The sequence below is a fragment of the Zonotrichia albicollis genome, chromosome 10 (genome assembly GCF_047830755.1).
Source record: "Zonotrichia albicollis isolate bZonAlb1 chromosome 10, bZonAlb1.hap1, whole genome shotgun sequence".
Taxonomy (NCBI): Eukaryota; Metazoa; Chordata; class Aves; order Passeriformes; family Passerellidae; genus Zonotrichia; species Zonotrichia albicollis.
The window spans coordinates 30,943,983-30,960,436 of NC_133828.1; the positions used below are offsets into that span (position 1 = coordinate 30,943,983).

The 16,454-nt window shown below is 62.2% G+C and overlaps 2 protein-coding genes across 8 annotated transcripts in view; both read right to left on the bottom strand.

Moving 5' to 3' along the window:
* SPEG (striated muscle enriched protein kinase) overlaps window positions 1-8,027 on the bottom strand; it is a 38,629-nt gene extending 30,602 nt beyond the window's left edge. For 4 of the 7 annotated variants that reach the window (XM_074548631.1, XM_074548630.1, XM_074548628.1 and 1 more), the window contains exon 1: window positions 7,217-8,027. In XM_074548631.1, the coding sequence (XP_074404732.1) occupies window positions 7,217-7,625 (409 nt within the window). In that variant the 5' untranslated portion in view covers window positions 7,626-8,027. Of the gene's footprint in view, window positions 1-5; window positions 476-7,216 lie in introns of those variants that run through there. The other 3 variants (XM_074548629.1, XM_074548634.1, XM_074548635.1) reach the window with 3 other exon arrangements.
* Window positions 8,028-10,022: 1,995 nt separating this feature from the next.
* On the bottom strand, window positions 10,023-15,465 carry DES (desmin). The gene is made up of 9 exons (XM_005485230.4): window positions 14,826-15,465; window positions 13,318-13,378; window positions 13,047-13,142; window positions 12,796-12,957; window positions 12,583-12,708; window positions 11,672-11,892; window positions 11,489-11,538; window positions 11,089-11,171; window positions 10,023-10,967 (listed from the first exon to the last, which is right to left on the bottom strand). Exons 1-9 carry the CDS (start codon window positions 15,374-15,376, stop codon window positions 10,926-10,928), a joined length of 1,392 nt encoding a protein of 463 aa, XP_005485287.2. The 5' UTR covers window positions 15,377-15,465; the 3' UTR covers window positions 10,023-10,925.
* Window positions 15,466-16,454: the final 989 nt, after the last annotated feature.

The window sequence follows — 16,454 nt, forward strand, 5'->3', positions numbered from 1 at the left end:
CTTACCTGAAATCGCTTCTTCACCCAGATCTTCTTCATGCTTCTGCAGAGCCCTGCCGGCCCGGTGACACGGACTCAGGCCCGGCAGGACGGCAGCCCGCTCCCGGCGGGGTCCCCGCTGTCAGCACGCCGCGGCAGCCAGCGATGCTCCGAGCATCCTTGACCGCCGGCAGCCGGGAGCGGCGGAGGGAGAGGAAGGGGCTCGCCAGGTTGGGCTCTCGGGAGGGCTGGAGCTGTGAGCATGAAGCATCACTGGCGTGCTCCTCCCTCCATCCTTCCCCCGCCTGCCTCCGCCTCCGCCTCCCCGCCAGCCCTGGCACACAGTGACAGCGGTGGGGGACAGGCAGGGCACAGGTGGTGGGGGGCGAGGGCCACCGTCGTAGAGGGGAGGGAGGGATGGGGCGTGTCTGAGGCGGGTACGTGGTTTCTCCACCTCTGGCTTTGTCTGCACGGCAGGCAGGGGTCCGAGCCCCCTGCCAGGCGGTGCAGCTGTACCACTGTCCCCTGTTACCTGTCCATCCTGCCCCACTGCCCAGGACAGGGGTTGCACTCCTCTCTCAGGACACAGCCCCCCCACTACAGCCCCCACATGCACACCAGCTGGGATGGAATCAACACAGCACAGCAGCACCCACAAAGTGTGCTGTCCCCAACGTGCTCTCAAACAGGGCAGACCCAGTGCCACAGCAGGCACAAGCCAGCACCCAGCAGCAGGTTTGCAGTGTGCCATGGCACTGCCCAGCCAGGATACAGGCTCACCATCACTCTGCCAGCCTCTGCTCAGTGCCCCACATCCCCCAGGCATCGGGAATGCAGAAGGATCCCCTTGCCAAGACACAGGTGTGGGTCACAGCCCAACTGTACATGGACAGGAGCTAATATGGGCACAGTGCTTCACATCAATTCCCTTGTTGGCAAACCACACAGCCTCCAGTGCCAGTGCTGCTGCCAGGAGAAACCTTGTACCCTGCCCCCCGGGTGCCTCAGGACCCACATGGCTGTGCAGGGCTGGGCTGCTCAGCCCTGTCACAGCATCACTGCTTTGTGGCTGATGGGGAGACAAGCTGGAGCTGGGAAGGTAGGCTGCTGTCCCTGTCCCTGTGGCAATACACACACGAGACCTCCCTTCCTGCAGGGGTGAGGACCCACAGCACAGCTCAGAGCAGGACTCTGGGCCAGGACCCAGCTGGGATGGGGCTCCTGGGATGTGGGCAGAAGCTGTGGGTGGCAGTCCCCACTGAGGCTGGCCAGGGACATTAGGACCTATAAGTGCTCCTGGGGCTGGCACAACCCTGGCACACCTTTCCCAGCTGACCATCCTGAGCCCTGCTGCCTGTCCCACTTTTTGGGTGATGCTACAAATAAGCCAGAGGGGCAGTCCCAGCCTCACAGCCCCAGCAGATCCTGTCTTGCATGCCATGCCCCTCACAGCTCTTGATGCCCCATAGCTCGATACCTTCCCTCACCAACTCACCAAGCCCCTTCCCAGGCCCTTGGAGAGGCTGCCAAGCTCCTGGCCTCACCTCTGTTTGAGCTGCCCCTTCCCACTGCAGAGCATCCTTGGGACGCTGCTGGAGGCCTCCCCACCTGGCGCTTGTCCCCACACTGCTCACCTGTCCCCTGGGGAGCCAGCTGCTCCACAAGGAGCTGCTCACAGGCATCATGCTCCCCATGGTGCCTGGCAGCTCTGGGTAGCTTTTCTCTGCTTCCCCTCCCAGCTCATGACTCCAAACGTGAGGCTTTTCATGGCTCCATAATAAGTTGCAAATTACCCAGCACAAAAGGAGCTGTTTATACAACATTTCTGTCAGTCCCACAATCCGAGTGATGCTGCGGGGTTTCCGTGGAGACCCTGCACGTCAGACAAGTCCTACAAATGCTACAGCTGGCATTAAGGGAATCTCCTGTCAGAGACAGAGGTCTCCGCTGCCCCCCCCCCCACCCCAGCCCAGGGTGGGGACAGAAATGGGTACCCTTGAGCCAGATCTAGGTAAAGAGCTGAACTGTGGGGCTCGTGTGTGCCAGGGTACCTGCATCTAGGGCTTCCCTGCCAGGTACTCTCACCCTGTCTGTGTCCTGCTGCAGACACACAGCCTGTGCATTCTTTTCACACTCAAGTGGGATTAAACACTCATCAGGGATGCTGGGAAGAAGCACCAAGGCTTGGACGTGTCACACAATGGTACCAGGGCAAGGGTGCTGTCACCAAAGCACCCACAAGGACAGCCTCAGGTCTGGCCCCAGGGAGGACCCCCTTTGTCCAGCCAAAACACAGTCACTTGTATATCCTCCAGCTATCCTACATTTGCTGCCCATTGGTCACAGCTCCTGACTGACTGGGCACACAGCTCTTCCCAGCAACTGTGACTCTGTAGCCATCCCTCAGCAAAAGCTTCACGAGTGACTCTGGGCTGTCCCAGAGATGCTGAACCTCTGGGAATAGCTGGGTCACCTCCAAGAGGCTGTGCCTATTGCAGGCACCAAAAGTCACTGCAGAAGGTGTCCTATGGGAGGTGATGGTCACCTGCAGCTAGGGCTGCCCTTCTGCCCTGTCCCAGCCCAGGGGCAGCCCCGACAATGCCCTGCTCCTCTGCAGGTCAGGGACCCAGGACAGAGAATGGCAGCCAGTGCAGTGTGGCATGGACAAGAAGCAGACCAGGAGCAGGTGGCCCCACTGCCACCCAGCTCCAGCTCTGCCTGCTGGACACACATCAGCCCCAAGGAAAGCAGACAGCAAACACTCACTCAAACTGCAGCACTGATCCCACCTTTCCAAGAACCACAGCCCTCCACACCTTGCTGGCCTCCCGACTGCCCTGCACAGGTCCTGACCAGCCCCACAGCTCTGTCCTGGCACCAGCCCCCTGCCCTGGTCCCAAGCAGCAGCCCCTTGTCTCGGTGCTTGAATAATTGATGGCGGTGTGTGCATGCGGCGTCGCGAGTAGGAGGAGGTCTGGCCATGAATCTTTCATGCGTTTGCACCTCCTGGAGTGCTGGGGATGGTCGGCGGGAGCTGGGGATGTGCTGGAAGCCTGGGTAGGTGGCACCTTCCCTAGCTCTGTCCCCAGGGAAGATAAATACAGCAGAGGGATGTCCCTTATCACTCGGCAGGATCCCTGTGAGCCTGTGGAGGGGCAATGCTGTGCTGTCCCCCTCTCCCAGGGGCTGGGACAGCTCAGTGCTCTCTCCAGCTTTGCCTCCCTTTGCTGCCACAAGAAGGATGCCTGAGCTCATAGTGCTCACTGCAGGCAGAGAGCGCAGGGATGCAAGGCAGCAATGTGACCTTGGGTGTCTGGGCATGGAGCGGGATGGCACAAGGCATTCCATCCCTGGCCTGCCAGCCTCTGCCGTACCCCACACCTGGGAGAGGGGCTGCAGGCTGTGGGGGAAAGCAGGCAAGAGTGCAGGCAGCAGGGTGGAGGCAACCAGCCCCATTCAGCAACCTGGTGTCAGGAGGCAGGAAGGGCAATGGCAGTGATGGCAGCCCTGTGGAAGGAGGAAGAGGCTGCCGTCCCCTCCTGCAGTCCCGAATATTGGTGCTATATTTACCCAGCTGCAGGCCTGGGTTTCAGCCTCTTGCCTGTAACACAAGCCCTGCAGGCTGCCAGAATCCGAGGGGATGGCACATTCCTCAGCAAAAATAACCCTCCAGCAGCAGGCGAGAGGGCAGGGGTGGAGGTGACTGACTGGACAGCTGCACCCAGCAGCCCGCTCACCACCGGGGACAGACACCGCTCTGACAGACCCTGCATGGCAATCAGGCACGCGTGGGCACCACACCAGACCCCTGCCCAGGTGGATGGGGGCAGAGGTGGGAGCCACTCTGGGGCAGCTGGCATTAAACACAGGCACGGTGCTGCAAGCTGTGGGACTAAAATTAGGCACTGAGATAAATGGCCAGAGATGCTGAGCCACCAGGGACACTGTCAGCACAGCCATCCCCAGTGGGCTCCATTGCTACTGCCATGCACCATCAGCTGAAAAATTATTCCAACATCCCCCCACTGTAATTCCTCGCACAGCAAGGGTTTGTGCAGGGCCACCACACACAGGCAGTCTCTGTCCCGTTTCCTGCCCCAAATCCAGGCAGGTTCAGGCTGTTTCCTGGACAGAGGGAAGGCTCCAAGACAGTTTGATTGCTGAGTGCAGGTGGAGGCAAATGGAGCAAGGCCCTGCACTGGGAACCCAAGATGGACACATCCAACCTTGAAATGAGAGGCAGCCTGGGTGGGGAGGATCAGGCAGCGCTGGCACAGTGAATGAGGGCTGGGCTCTAAAAGGAGATTAGCTCGGGTTCTTTAGAGGTGATTTAATCCAGTTTGCAGGGAAAAAATTCAGGAGATGCAGCTGAGAGGTGATAAAGGCTTTAGCAAGTCCAGGAGCAATGGAGCTGTGGCAGGGGCCAGGGCTGTCTGGAAGGATCTGGAGGCTCCCTGGGTGAACCTGGGAAGCCCCTGGAGCGGCCTGGTGCTGGTGTGAGGAGGGTCAATGCACTCTGCCTGCACCTATGGGACTGGGGCACTAGGGAGGGCCTGCAGCAAGACAGGGACAGTGCAGTGGGGCATGGGGGGACAGCATGGGACAGTGGGGATGTGTGCTCCTGGTAGCACCTGCACCATCCTGGCCAGCCCCACACACGCTCTCCCCACTCCCCTCAGTGAGCACTGACGCACTCAGGGAACCTGGGAGAAGAGCAGGAGAAATCATTAGTGGGGTGGAGCGACAGATTCAGGGCAAGAGATTAGAGAAGCTAAATCTGGCTTGTGTGAGCGAGGGGGACTGCTGAGCTGGTGCAGGAGGAGCTCCCCAGGTTGACTACAGAGACAGGCAGCATGGAGCCCCCCAGGCCACCAGCAGGGACCTGAGCCACCCTGGGGAGAGCCAGTGCTGGCCCCACAGAGATCTTCAGCCTGGCAGTGCACCAGGGAGAAAAGGGGCTCTGTGCCCACCAGAGAGAGGCAGATGGAGCAAGGACACCACAACACCTCCAGACACAAAGAACCAGGACCCCAAGTCCAGAGAAAGAGCTGGTCTTGCCAATGGAGCAAGGGCATTCCAATACCTCCAGACACAGGGCCTGGGATGCCAAGTCCAGAGAAAGACTTTATCCTGCCTGGGGGACGCTGCACCTATCCCTCTTGCCCTAGAAGTGGCTGGTGCCCTAGCTCAGAGTGCCCCAGGGAACAAGGATGGGGTGTCCCTTCCCAGTACAAGGATGGCAGAGCTCTGGAACTTCCGTGATCCCTGCAGACCTGTCCAGCACCTGGCAGGATGTGGCACTCTCTTGGCACTGCCACAGCACACCACAAAGTGTCTGTGCCACCACAGTGACAAAGCCACACCAGGGGCCGTCCTGCTCCTCACTCAACCCAGTGCCCCAGAGCCTGCACAGCTCCAGAGGTGTCTCTGGCCCAGGGATGCCTTTTTGGAGGCTGTTTGCTCAATGGTGGTGCATCCATGGCCAAGAGCCTGCTGGGAGGAGTGCCCAAGGCAGGGTGACATTCACACTGCAGGTTAGGCAATCCTGGCTGCTCAGTCCCTCCCTCAGCTGCCCCAGAAAGGCGGTGGTGAGGGCTGGCTGCTGGGAATTGGGAGCAGGGAAGAGTGCGTCAGCACAACGGGAACGGGCACCTGGGGAAATCAGACTGTGCTGCTGCTGGGCAGCACACTGGGGCCCAGGCTGGTGTGGCCATGGAGGGGTGCAGCTGCACACCACAGCATGGAAACAGGGTGACCCAGCTGCTGTCTGCCCAGGACAGGCTGCCCTCCCCAGGACAGTGCACATCTCCCGTTCTGCACACACTTCACCCCACACCCTGCAACAAAGGTGCACGGTCCCCAAGGGACCACTGTGTGATGCACAGTGACTCCACACAGGCTCACTGCAGGGCAGAATCCCTGCTGCACACTCCTCTGCTCCTCCTGCTACCCCACCAGGCTCCTTACCTGCACGTAAAACTTCCTCCATCCTCTAAACACCACTTCTCCAGACTCCTGCCTCAGTGCTCCCCTTCAGCATTGTGACGGCTCCTCCTGACCTGCCTCAGTCATCCAGCCCCCTGCTCAAGGTGCAGCACCCCTGGTGTGCCTCCTGTGCTGCAGGGTCCCAGTGCAGCTCCTTCCCTGGAGCCCCAGGGCTCAGTGTTGCTTCCCTCACTCCCATCCTCACTGTCCCATGCAGACAGCACATCTCACATCTCAGAGCAGCGCCACCCGCCTCCACACGGCCCAACACTCAGGCCTTCAGTGTCCCAGGGAGGGGACATCCATCCTCCACGAGGAAGAATTTTTGTTCACCAAAAGGGTTGTCAAGTACTGGGACAGAATGGCCAGGGAAGTGGTGAAGTCACCATCACTGGATATTTAGAAAACATGTAAATGCTGCACTTAGAGACATAGTTTACCAGTAGGCTTGGCAGTGCTGGGTTAAGGGTTGGATTGATCTTCTTAGAGGTCTTTTCCAACATAAATAACTCTATGATTGCACGATTCCACTGTGATGAGGCAGAGAGGGCTGAGCCCCAAACCTGCAGGATGGAGCCCACCCATGCCAGGGCAGCAGTCCCCATGCACTCCCTCTCTGACTGCTACACCCAGAGGTGATGGTGATGAGCAGGGGGACTGACACTGGGATGAGCAAATGCTTGTTAATTTGCCGTGGCTAATTAACTACCCGGTCTCGCACGTTGAAGTGACACAGGCTCCGCCTACTTGTCAGCCCCACCTCTCACATTTGGCTCCTCCTCCTGCTAGCCCCATTGCCGTTCCAGTTCACCCAGTGCATTTCCAAAGCCTGGCAAAGCTGTTATGGTGAGCCTACGGGAGTTGTGCCTGTGGGCAGCTGGTGGGAGGTGCTGACGACCGTGTTGGTGGCTCTGGTGGGTGGTACCACCAGTACCATGTGCCAAATCCCCATCTCTCTCTCTCTTTTCTCTCTCTCTCCTCCTGCCCCGAGCAGGCTTGGCATCACATACTTCCCAACACCTCTGTGCCCAGGCCTGGCACCCAGCCTGGCCTGGCAGTAGGTACTGCAGCCACATGCTCGCTCCAGGCTGGAGAGCCACCACAGCAGGGTGGGCACAGCAAAGCCCAGCAGGGGTCTGGCCCCAGGGCATGCACTGCAGCCAGAGCCTGCAAACAGTGCTGCCACTCTCGGCAAACCTGTGCCCAGGTCTGTGCCAGCACTGGTGCCGTGCTGGTGGCCACGTCACCCTTACCTTCCATGTCAATGATGGCCAGCACAGCGCTGGTCATGGCCTCTCCCTGCTCATTCTCAGCGACGCACGTGTACACACCGGCATCCTCCTTCTTGCTGTCGCGGATCCAGAGGGTGCCATACTCCTCCCCACCCTGCGCCAGCTGCTCCTCGTTTCGGTACCAGCGGAGGCTGGGCCGGGGGTTGCCCACCACCACCACTCGCAGCCGGATGTCACAGCCGGTGCCGATCGCTGCATTCTTCAGTTTCCTCACAAAGCTCGGCGCTGCCGGGCGAGCTGAGCCCTCCTGGGCCGGCCCCGGCTCCGCTGTGACCTTGGCGCGCTTCGGGGGGATGCCGGGGCTCGGCGGGGCTGCCCGGGGCTCCCCAGCAGCCCTGCCGGTGCCGCTGCGCCCCTGTGCCCGGTGCATGGTCTGCAGCTCCCCCAGCACCACCCGCCGCCCCTGTCACCCCAAACCCGCACGTTGTGCCCTTCTTCTCCCCCTGCCTGCACTCTGGGGGTGCCTGACTGGGGCGCTGGGGCAGTGGCGACCCCCAGTCCGAATGCCCTCCGGTGCGGTGCCTCCCCCCACAGGCTGCAGCCCCAGAGGTCGCAGCGCCGTGGGCAAGCGAGGGACTATATTTAGGCTGGGACTCGGGCTCCTGCTCGCCCCGCCGCCCCTCACCGAGCTCCCTATGCAGCGTGGCGCTCACAGCCCTCGCCCTGCGGCAGCCCCAGCCCGCCCAGCGCCTCGGCACCTGCTCCTCGCCGGCCCGGTGCGAGTCCCGCGGGTGCTGCCCGCTCGCCGCGCCGTCCCCGCGCTGGGGCCGTGGCGTCCCCCCCCTCCCCCGGCCCGTCCCGCAGCCCCCGGCGAGCTGCGCTCCCTCTGCCCCCTCTCCTCAAGTGGCAGCTGCCTCTGATATGTCACATTCCTTGGCCGGGCTCCCCCTCTCCGCGCCTGCTGCCCCGTCCCTGCAGCCCAGCTCCACTTGCAAAGATAGAAAAGGGCCAGCACCTTTCCATATTAGCTGAGAGGCTCGGGGGGGACCCAGCCTTCCTCCCCCGCTTCCCCTTCGCCGGCGGTGTCATTGGATCGGGGCACAGAGGGACCCTGACGGCATGCGGAGGGAAAGGACACCGTCATGCTTCCTGCAACGCAAGGCCCGTGGCAGGAGCCAGCCCTTCAGGGCCCCTCAGCTCCGATCCCAGCAGGCAGCAGAGCTGGGCCTCCCAGCATCCCTGACCACCGCAATCCTCCCTGCCCGGAAGGAAGGCTGCAAACACAGCAGGACTCCATTTCTCTCACTGGGCCCCTGCCTCTGCCAGTGTGGCTCCCGCCAGCCCTGCTGGAGCTGCTCGGCCTTGGGGCATCCTGTGGGAGCCACCCACCACACGGCGGGCTCCGGGCGGCGAGCAGTCAGGCACGGTCTGTGCCAGGTGCTGCCAGGCCATCCTGGGCATGGCACGGCTTCCCCATCTCCTGGAGCCTCGGCAGCCTCGGCACCCGGCCCCAGCCGCCGCGCCAGGGGCTGTAAATCTGCGTGAGCAGGAGGCCAGCCACACGACACGGCGCTTCCCAGCTGCAGGCCAGCCCCGGCGGCTCTGGCACAGCCTGCTGCCACCAGCCCAAGGGTGCCAGCATCAGTGGAGCATCACTGGCAAGGAGGAAATCCCAGGATTTCCCAGCTGGGATGGCTGGGGCACAATGGACTGGGATGGGATGCCTTGCTAGATCCACAGCTTTGCTGCAGAGTGGTGGAGCCAGCTCCAGGGAGAGGCCTGGAGGCCTCTTCCCCGCCCTGCAGGCAAAGGAATGTTTGTCTCCAGCCTGACCCCAGGGGCTGAACTCTGGCACAGCCAGCTTGGGCCAGCAGGGAGGGAGGTGTCATCCCAACCCATGCAACCTGGGGACTGTCCACGATGTCACAGGGCCACCTGCTGGAGACATCCCTTGAGATCCAACACCTCCCAGCTGGGGTTTGCCACGCTGGCCTCTCCATGAAGGACGCCCCCAGACCACTCCCCACTGCTGGCAGTAGCACACGCCTTGTCCCTAAAACATCACCAAGTGCCAAGCCCACTGCCCCCCTGGCATCTGCTGCTGGCAGAGTTCTGTGGACCCTCCAATATCTCCCAGGGCAGAGCAATCCTGAATTGCTCTCCCACATGGGATGCTCAGCTCTGGGCTCCACTGCAGCATCCCCCATTGCTGGGATGAAGGAGATGTAACCAAGATGCCCACAACCTGAGCACAGGGAGAGGGGCATGTGTGCTGGGATGAAGAGAGCATACGGTGTTGGCAGGCTGAGGTTGGAGACTGAGCCTGGGATGCAAGCATAGGTGCTGGGTCTGATGCTCACAGTCTGTAGGACACTTAAGAATGAGGATGGCTCTGCTTGCAGGTTGCTGGCACTTGGAGAGGCTTGGAAAAGGCCCAGGCAGATGTGGATTTGGGTTGGTTCTAAGTGGGGGTATAAAGGAGGTGGCTGTGGAGCTGAGAGCCACCAGGACATGGTGTGTGACCCTGGCTGTGGGGGGGGGATAGAAGACCATCACCCAGAGCCCCTTCAAACCTGTTCAGGGCTTAGCTATCACTGTTCCCTGTCCCAGCAGGACTTTCCCACCCAGTGCAACTGGGAAACCCACTACCTCAGGCAGGAAAATGCTCAAGAACCTTCAGAGTGAGTGACACACACCTTTTGGGGGGCCCAGCAGCCGAGGGAGGAGACAGCCCAAAGAGCTGCTGGCTCATCCATCCACCTGCCCTTGTGATGCCTCCCCACCACCCAGCCCCTCTCTGCCCCAGAGATGCACTGAGACCACAGGGTGATGCTCCGCTGTTTATTTCAGCCGCCTGAAGAGTCTCATACACGTGGTGGGGTGGGGGTGCGTTGGGGCAAGGGTTGGGGATGCCTGCCCTGGCCCCCCGGGCCTCTCTCCGGCTCCTCTCATCCTCTCCCCCCTCTCTCCCATTCACTCACTCCTCCTCTCTCCTGTGTCCACCTACGGGTACCCTCTCGGCTGATGAGCCTGGCCCCACGGCGCAGCCTCCTGCTGCTGGGGGTCCCCGCCACGGGGAGGGGCGGGCACTGCCCTCCTCTGCCCCACGGGGCTGCCTCTGGGGCCGGGGGGAGCGAAGGGCCGAGCCCCCCTGGGCTGGGGGGACGCACAGGCTGGGCCCCCCTCTCTGAGCTGGGCAGAGAAGAGGGGGCTCAGCCCAGACCATGCCTAGCTTCTCCCCATCCCTAGCATCGCCGCCGTGCACCTGGAGAAGTGCCAGCTCCGGGGCGGCCGGCGGTGCTGGAGTGGGGATGGGTCCCCACTCGTGTGGGATGAGACCCAAGCCTGTGCCCAGGGTGGGAAGGGGACTCTGGGGGGATCCAGAACCCGCTGCTGGGACCGTCCGGCTCTCCGTGGAGCTGGCCCAGGCCACCACCTGCTCCCCCCCGCCCCTGCCACCTGTCCCGTCCCTCCCTCCTGCCGCCCCCCGGCCCCGGCCTTATCCTGACGCTGGCGTTGCTGCTGCGAAGCTGCGAAAGCAGAGCGAGCCTTTAGAAGCCGGAGGAGAGAGCCCAGGGGGTGCGGGGGGCCCAGAGGCAGCTGCATGGGGGAGACTCCTCAGGCAGGGTCGGGGGAGCGCCGAGAGGCGAGCTGGGGGGCAGGAGGGGGGCATGGCCGAGGGACGGAGGCAGGGACAGAAGGTGCCGGTGGGCTACTGGAGCAGCCTCCTCTACAGCACTTCATGCTGCTGCTGAGTCGCCTCGCTTACCACCTGTGGGAGAGAGGCATCGTGAGGCGCCCAGCTGTGCCACAGCAGAGCCCCGGGTGCGGGAACAGGCGCCGTCCTCGGTCCCCTGCCTCCCCAGCACCCCCCGGAGCCACCCTGTGCTCACCTCCCCATCACGGGTCTCGATGGTTTTGATCATCACGGTCTTTTTGGTGTGCACCTCAGAGCCCCGCTGCTCTGGGCTGGTCTCTGCAGGAGGAGGACACAGAGGATGGAACCACAGGGACGTGTGGCATAGGGACAGAGGATGGCACCGCAGGGACGTGTGGCATGGGGACACAGCCGTGGGGCTGGGGTCACCGAGGAGCTTCAGCAGCCTTGGTTTAATCCCCCCTCAGTTCACAGCAACACCCTAACAAGTGCCCCCATAGCAGGGGCTCTGTGTGGCACCTGTGTGTCCCCAGCCTGCCAGCCAGGCTACAGCCTCCCAGGAGGGACATATGCCCCAAAAGTGGGGAACAAAGGGGACTCGTCCCAGGTCCCCCTCGTCATGGAGTGAGACTCACCTCGGAAATTGAGTGCAGAAGCGAAGGTCTGGTGCATGGGAATGCTGATCCTGTGGGAACACAGAGGGGAAAGCTTAGTTCCAGCCAGCCCTAGCCCTCAAGTGTGTCCTCATAAAGTTGGACCCCCAAAAAAACACTGATCCTGCTGGTCCCCCCAGTTTTTCCTGCTCCCCTTCCACTCACCGGTTCTCCTCTCCCTCCAGCAGCTTGCGGTATGTGGCGATCTCCACATCCAGGGCCATCTTGACATTGAGCAGGTCCTGGTACTCGCGCAGGTGCCGGGCCATCTCATCCTTCAGGTGCCGGATCTCCTCCTCCAGGCGGGCAATGGTGTCCTGGTACCCACCGGCCTCCCCTGCAAAGCGCTCCTCCATCTCCCGCATCTGCCGCATCAGCGAGTCATTCTGGGGACATGGGGGTGCTCAGTGAGATGAGGGAACCACAGGAGACAGGGGTCACTGGGGTGGGAGCTGGGGATGCCAGGGCATCCTGGGGAGAGCCCTGGTCAGCCCTGGGCTGGGTTCAGCTGGTGTGGGACCATGATGGGTGACAGTAACCCTCCACCTGCCCAGCACTCGGTACCAGGGGCTCACGGGGGCAAGCTGGGCATGCACTGGGCAACCCCAGCACTCTGGTGCCCAGGTCCCCCAGCAAAGCCATGCTACCCCAGCAAAAGGGCACAGAGAGCTGCGGAAGCACTGGATGGCTGCCTGGGGGTGGCACTGGTGCCTGCTGGCTGGCTCCTGCGACCATGACTGTGCCAGAATGGGACTGTTGTGCTCTGTTTGTTTGCAACCACCTTGCCAGCCTGCAACCAGACACCCTGAGCCCTGTGCCCGCCTGCCTGGAGCCTCCCAGGCTGGGTCACATTTTACAATCTGCACTTTGATTCCAGGACTCTGCCAAAACACTTTGCAGGAGCCCCGGCTACTGCTGTGGGAGGTGCAGCCCAAATGTGGGGTACAAGGCCCCCTGCGGCAGCAACTCAGAGAGCTGGGAAGAGCCTCCCCACCCCAGAGATGTCCCTGAGCAGCCTCGGAGGAGCAAGTCCCTGCAGAGAAGCTGGGGATTTCTCAGTGCTGCCCTTAGCTCACCGTGCCCTTGAGGGCATCAATCTCGCAGGTGTAGGACTGGATCTGGTGCCGGTACTCCAGCATCTCCTGTTTGGCCTGCCTCAGCGCATCGTTGTTCTTGTTGGCTGCCTGTGTCAGGTCAGACACCTGGGGACAGAGCACCTGGGTCAGTGGGGATGGCCCGAGGTGGAGCCCCCTGTGCTGGGGCCAGCCCAAGCCTGCTGTCTCCCGCACCTTGGACTTGTACCACTCCTCGGCCTCGGCGATGTTCTTGGCAGCAATGCTCTCATACTGAGCACGGATGTCCCGCAGCGCAGCCGTCAAATCAGGCTTGGAGATGTCCATCTCCACCTGGATGTGCTGCTCCTGCAGCTGTGCCTGCAGCTCCCGGATTTCCTGCGTGGACAAGGTGACATCTCAGGGCACCCACTCCGTTTTCACTGCCCTGTGAGTGCCATTGGAAAAGGGTGCCACTTCTGACCTACCTCTTCATGCACCTTCTTGAGGAAGGCGATCTCCTCCTGCAGGGACTCGATCCGTCTTTCCAGGTCAATGCGTGCTAGTGTGGCTGCATCCACATCCTGGGAGGGACACAGGATGAGGGATAGTGAGGGGTGGCAGGGAGAGCACGAGGGCTGGAAGGTGCATAGCTGTGTCCAGGACCATGCCCTGGTGCTGGGGCCAGGCTGCTGGGGGGAGATGGGGGTGGGAAGGAGGGTAGGGTTCCTATGCCACCCTAAGGGGACAGGTACTCACAGCTCTGAATGCAGCGAGGTTGTTCTCAGCCTCCTCCTTCAGTTGGATCTCCTCTTGCAGCCTGTAGGCAGAGAAGGGAGGCTAGGGGGGTCTGGAGGGAGCTCCCTCCCTCCGTGTTGATGTCCCCCCGAGCTGTCCTTAAGCCCAGCAAGGCCCAGTAGGAAGAAAACAGATTGTCCTGTGTTCCCGGCAGGCAACAGGGGACTGGCGGGGGGCCAGGGGCTCTTCCTCCCATTCCCTATTATAGTCAACGCCAGAGAGATCACAAAGACATGAGGTCAGCTCAGTGCCACGCACACTGCCCAGCCCTTATAGGGGAGAGTGACCAGCAGCTGGGGGGACAGAGCGCAGGATCCGACACAGGCAGTCCAAGAGATGGCCACCAGCTGAGCTATCCCAGGGAGAGCAGCAGCACAGACAGGTTTCAGCAATGGTCTGGGATGGGATCTGAGGTGGGGACTGCTGTGGGGGAGGCTCAGTCAGGGCTGGAGAGCCAGGCTTGTGTCAAGGAAGGGAACAGTACCGCAGGCTGCACGTCAGTGGAAAGGCAGTGGGGAGGAGATGGAGGCGCCCAGGTGGTGCTGGCACATGGGGTGGCAGAAACCCAACACCCGTTTGTTCTGGGCCCTGCTCCTCCCCTGTCACTGAGAGTTCCTCCATGCCACCACCCCCAGCTCCCCAGCATCAGGGAGGACCCCAGCGCTGGCCATCTGTGGTGGTGGCTGGGGTTACAGAAAGGGGCAGCAGGCTGTGTCACCCCAAGGGAATGGTGTCCCCAGGGCACAGGGTCAAGGAGGGAAGGTGTAGACCATCTTCAGAACACACAGCTCCCCTTGAGTATCTGCCCCTACTGCCAGGTTGCCCACACTCATCAGTCCCTGGGGGTTCCCTCAGCCTGGCCACCCTTGTGAATAATCCCCACTCTCTTCCCTAGCACCAGCCAAGTCCACAGCATTGCTGGGGTGTCCCACTGCTCACAGGGCACCATGGACACTCACGGCAGGCCTGGAGCATCCCTGGCCTGTGAAAGTGCAGCTGCTTCCACCTCTCCCTCCTTCATGTCTGGAGCTGATGGAGCACCTTCCCTGGGTTACCTGTCTCCTCACTTCTACCTGCCTGACTGCATCTGTCTGTCCATCTATCCCACAGAGCTCAGCTCACCCATGGGCCCAGCAACCCTCCCTTGTGTGAGCAGAGATGGGCACCCCAGGGTGAGGTGCACTTTGATCTCCCAGTCCTGCGGTGTTACAGCCTGGCTTCAGGCTCACTGCAAGGGAGAGCACAGGGGACACCCCTGCTCCAGGAGCCACTCTACCCTGTGGGCGCTGCCCAGACAGTGGTCAAGAGGAACAGAGTGCTGGGGTCATGGTGGGCTCTGGGCACAAGGCACGAGGGTGGCAGACAGCACCTGAAGAGCTGCTTGGGCAAGCCCTGCTCCCACCCACCCCTAGGGATGGAGAGGCACTGATGGATGCCCACAGGGAATCTCCAGAGCCCTCCGTACTCACTTCTGCTTGAGCTTCTGCAGGTCGTCGAGCAGGTTGTCACGCTCAACCTCCACACGCGCCCTCTGGCTGGTGAGCACGTCGATCTGGCGCCTCAGCTCCCGCAGCTCCTCCTCGTACATCTCGGCCACGCGGGTGGGCTCCTTGCCCCGCAGGCGGTTCACCTCGGCCACCATGAGAGCGTTCTGCTGCTCCAGGAAGCGCACCTTCTCGATGTAGTTGGCGAATCGGTCATTGAGCTCCTGCAGCTCCACCTTCTCGTTGGTGCGGGTCTGGAGGAACTCCTGGTTCATGGCATCGGCCAGGCTGAAGTCCAGCAGCTCCCCGGACCCCAGGTAGGCGCTTTGGTAGGTGCGCAGCGGCGTCACGCGGGTGGTGCGGAAGGTGGACAGGCTGGGCACGGCCGAGGTGCGCGACACCTGGTACACGCGGGAGGTGACGGAGCTGCCGCTGCTGCCCTTGCTCCCGAAGGAGGCTCGGGGGAACACCGGGGAGCCGCCGAAGGTGCGGCGGTAGGAAGAGACCCGCTGGCTGGAGGAGTAGGACTGGCTCATGGTGGCGGCGTGGGGAGGCGAGGCCGGAGCAGGGAGCAGGCAGAGGGCTGGCGAGCGGCCGGCACAGCTCGGAGAGGCGTCGGGAGGGGACGGCGCGCCGCTATTTGTATCCTGCGGACATCCCCGCCCCTCCTGCCGCCGGGCAGCTGCGGGATGCTGCCGGGGGGAGAGGGCCGGCAGCCCCCGCCCACTGCCCCTCACCTGCACACGCCCCCGGCCGACGAGGAGCCCTGGGCACCCCCGGAGCTCCCCGGGAGGCCTCGACACCGGCCCCCACTGCTCTTCTTGCCCTGTCCCTGGGGGTGAGAGGGGAGGAAATGGGGCAGACTGGTGGTGAACCCCCTATGAGGATGTAGTGCCACCCAAAGGGGGCCCGGACAGACAAACAGACAGACAGCCTAGGCTGACACCATGAAGGGAAAGAAGGGAACCTTCACAGCATCACTTGACCCCCTTGAGCCGAACCCCATGCCAGGTAGCCATGATCCCCAAATTGGTCTTGAGCACTCCAAACGCCCCGATGATGCCCTGACCCACCCCCTGCCAAGAGCACCAGGCTCAGGTCTCCATGTGGGGCCAGACCTCCATCCAGAGAGTGATCAAGGAAGGGCCTGGATAGGGGTTGATGTGGGGGCAGCCCTGCCCTGAGTGTGCTTGTACTGACCCACCACCTAAACCCTCTTTCTGACATGGGGGGCTGAGCAGTGGCCAGGGTCTGGGTGCTTTTGGAGTGCTGCTGAGTGACCCCGAGCAGGTGCTGGGTCCGAGCCCCAGTGACGGTGACGTCAGCCCCTGTCCTCGCTCCGGCACATTCCCAAAGCAGCAGGCACTCAACCAAAATAGCCTTCCCAGCTCATACTCGTGGGGTGTGGGACACACAAACGTGGTATTTATAGTGGGGGAGGCACTCTGTTAACCCTTCTTGCTCCAGTCATGTGGAGAGCACAGCTGGACAGGGGACCCTGCCTGGAGCAGCCCTAGCCCCTCTCTGATCCCCATCACCCTAAGAGCAGAACGTGGTCCCCAGGTTATCCCAAGGCACAGCAGGCTCTGCCCTGTCTCCTCAGTCTCCCCCTTG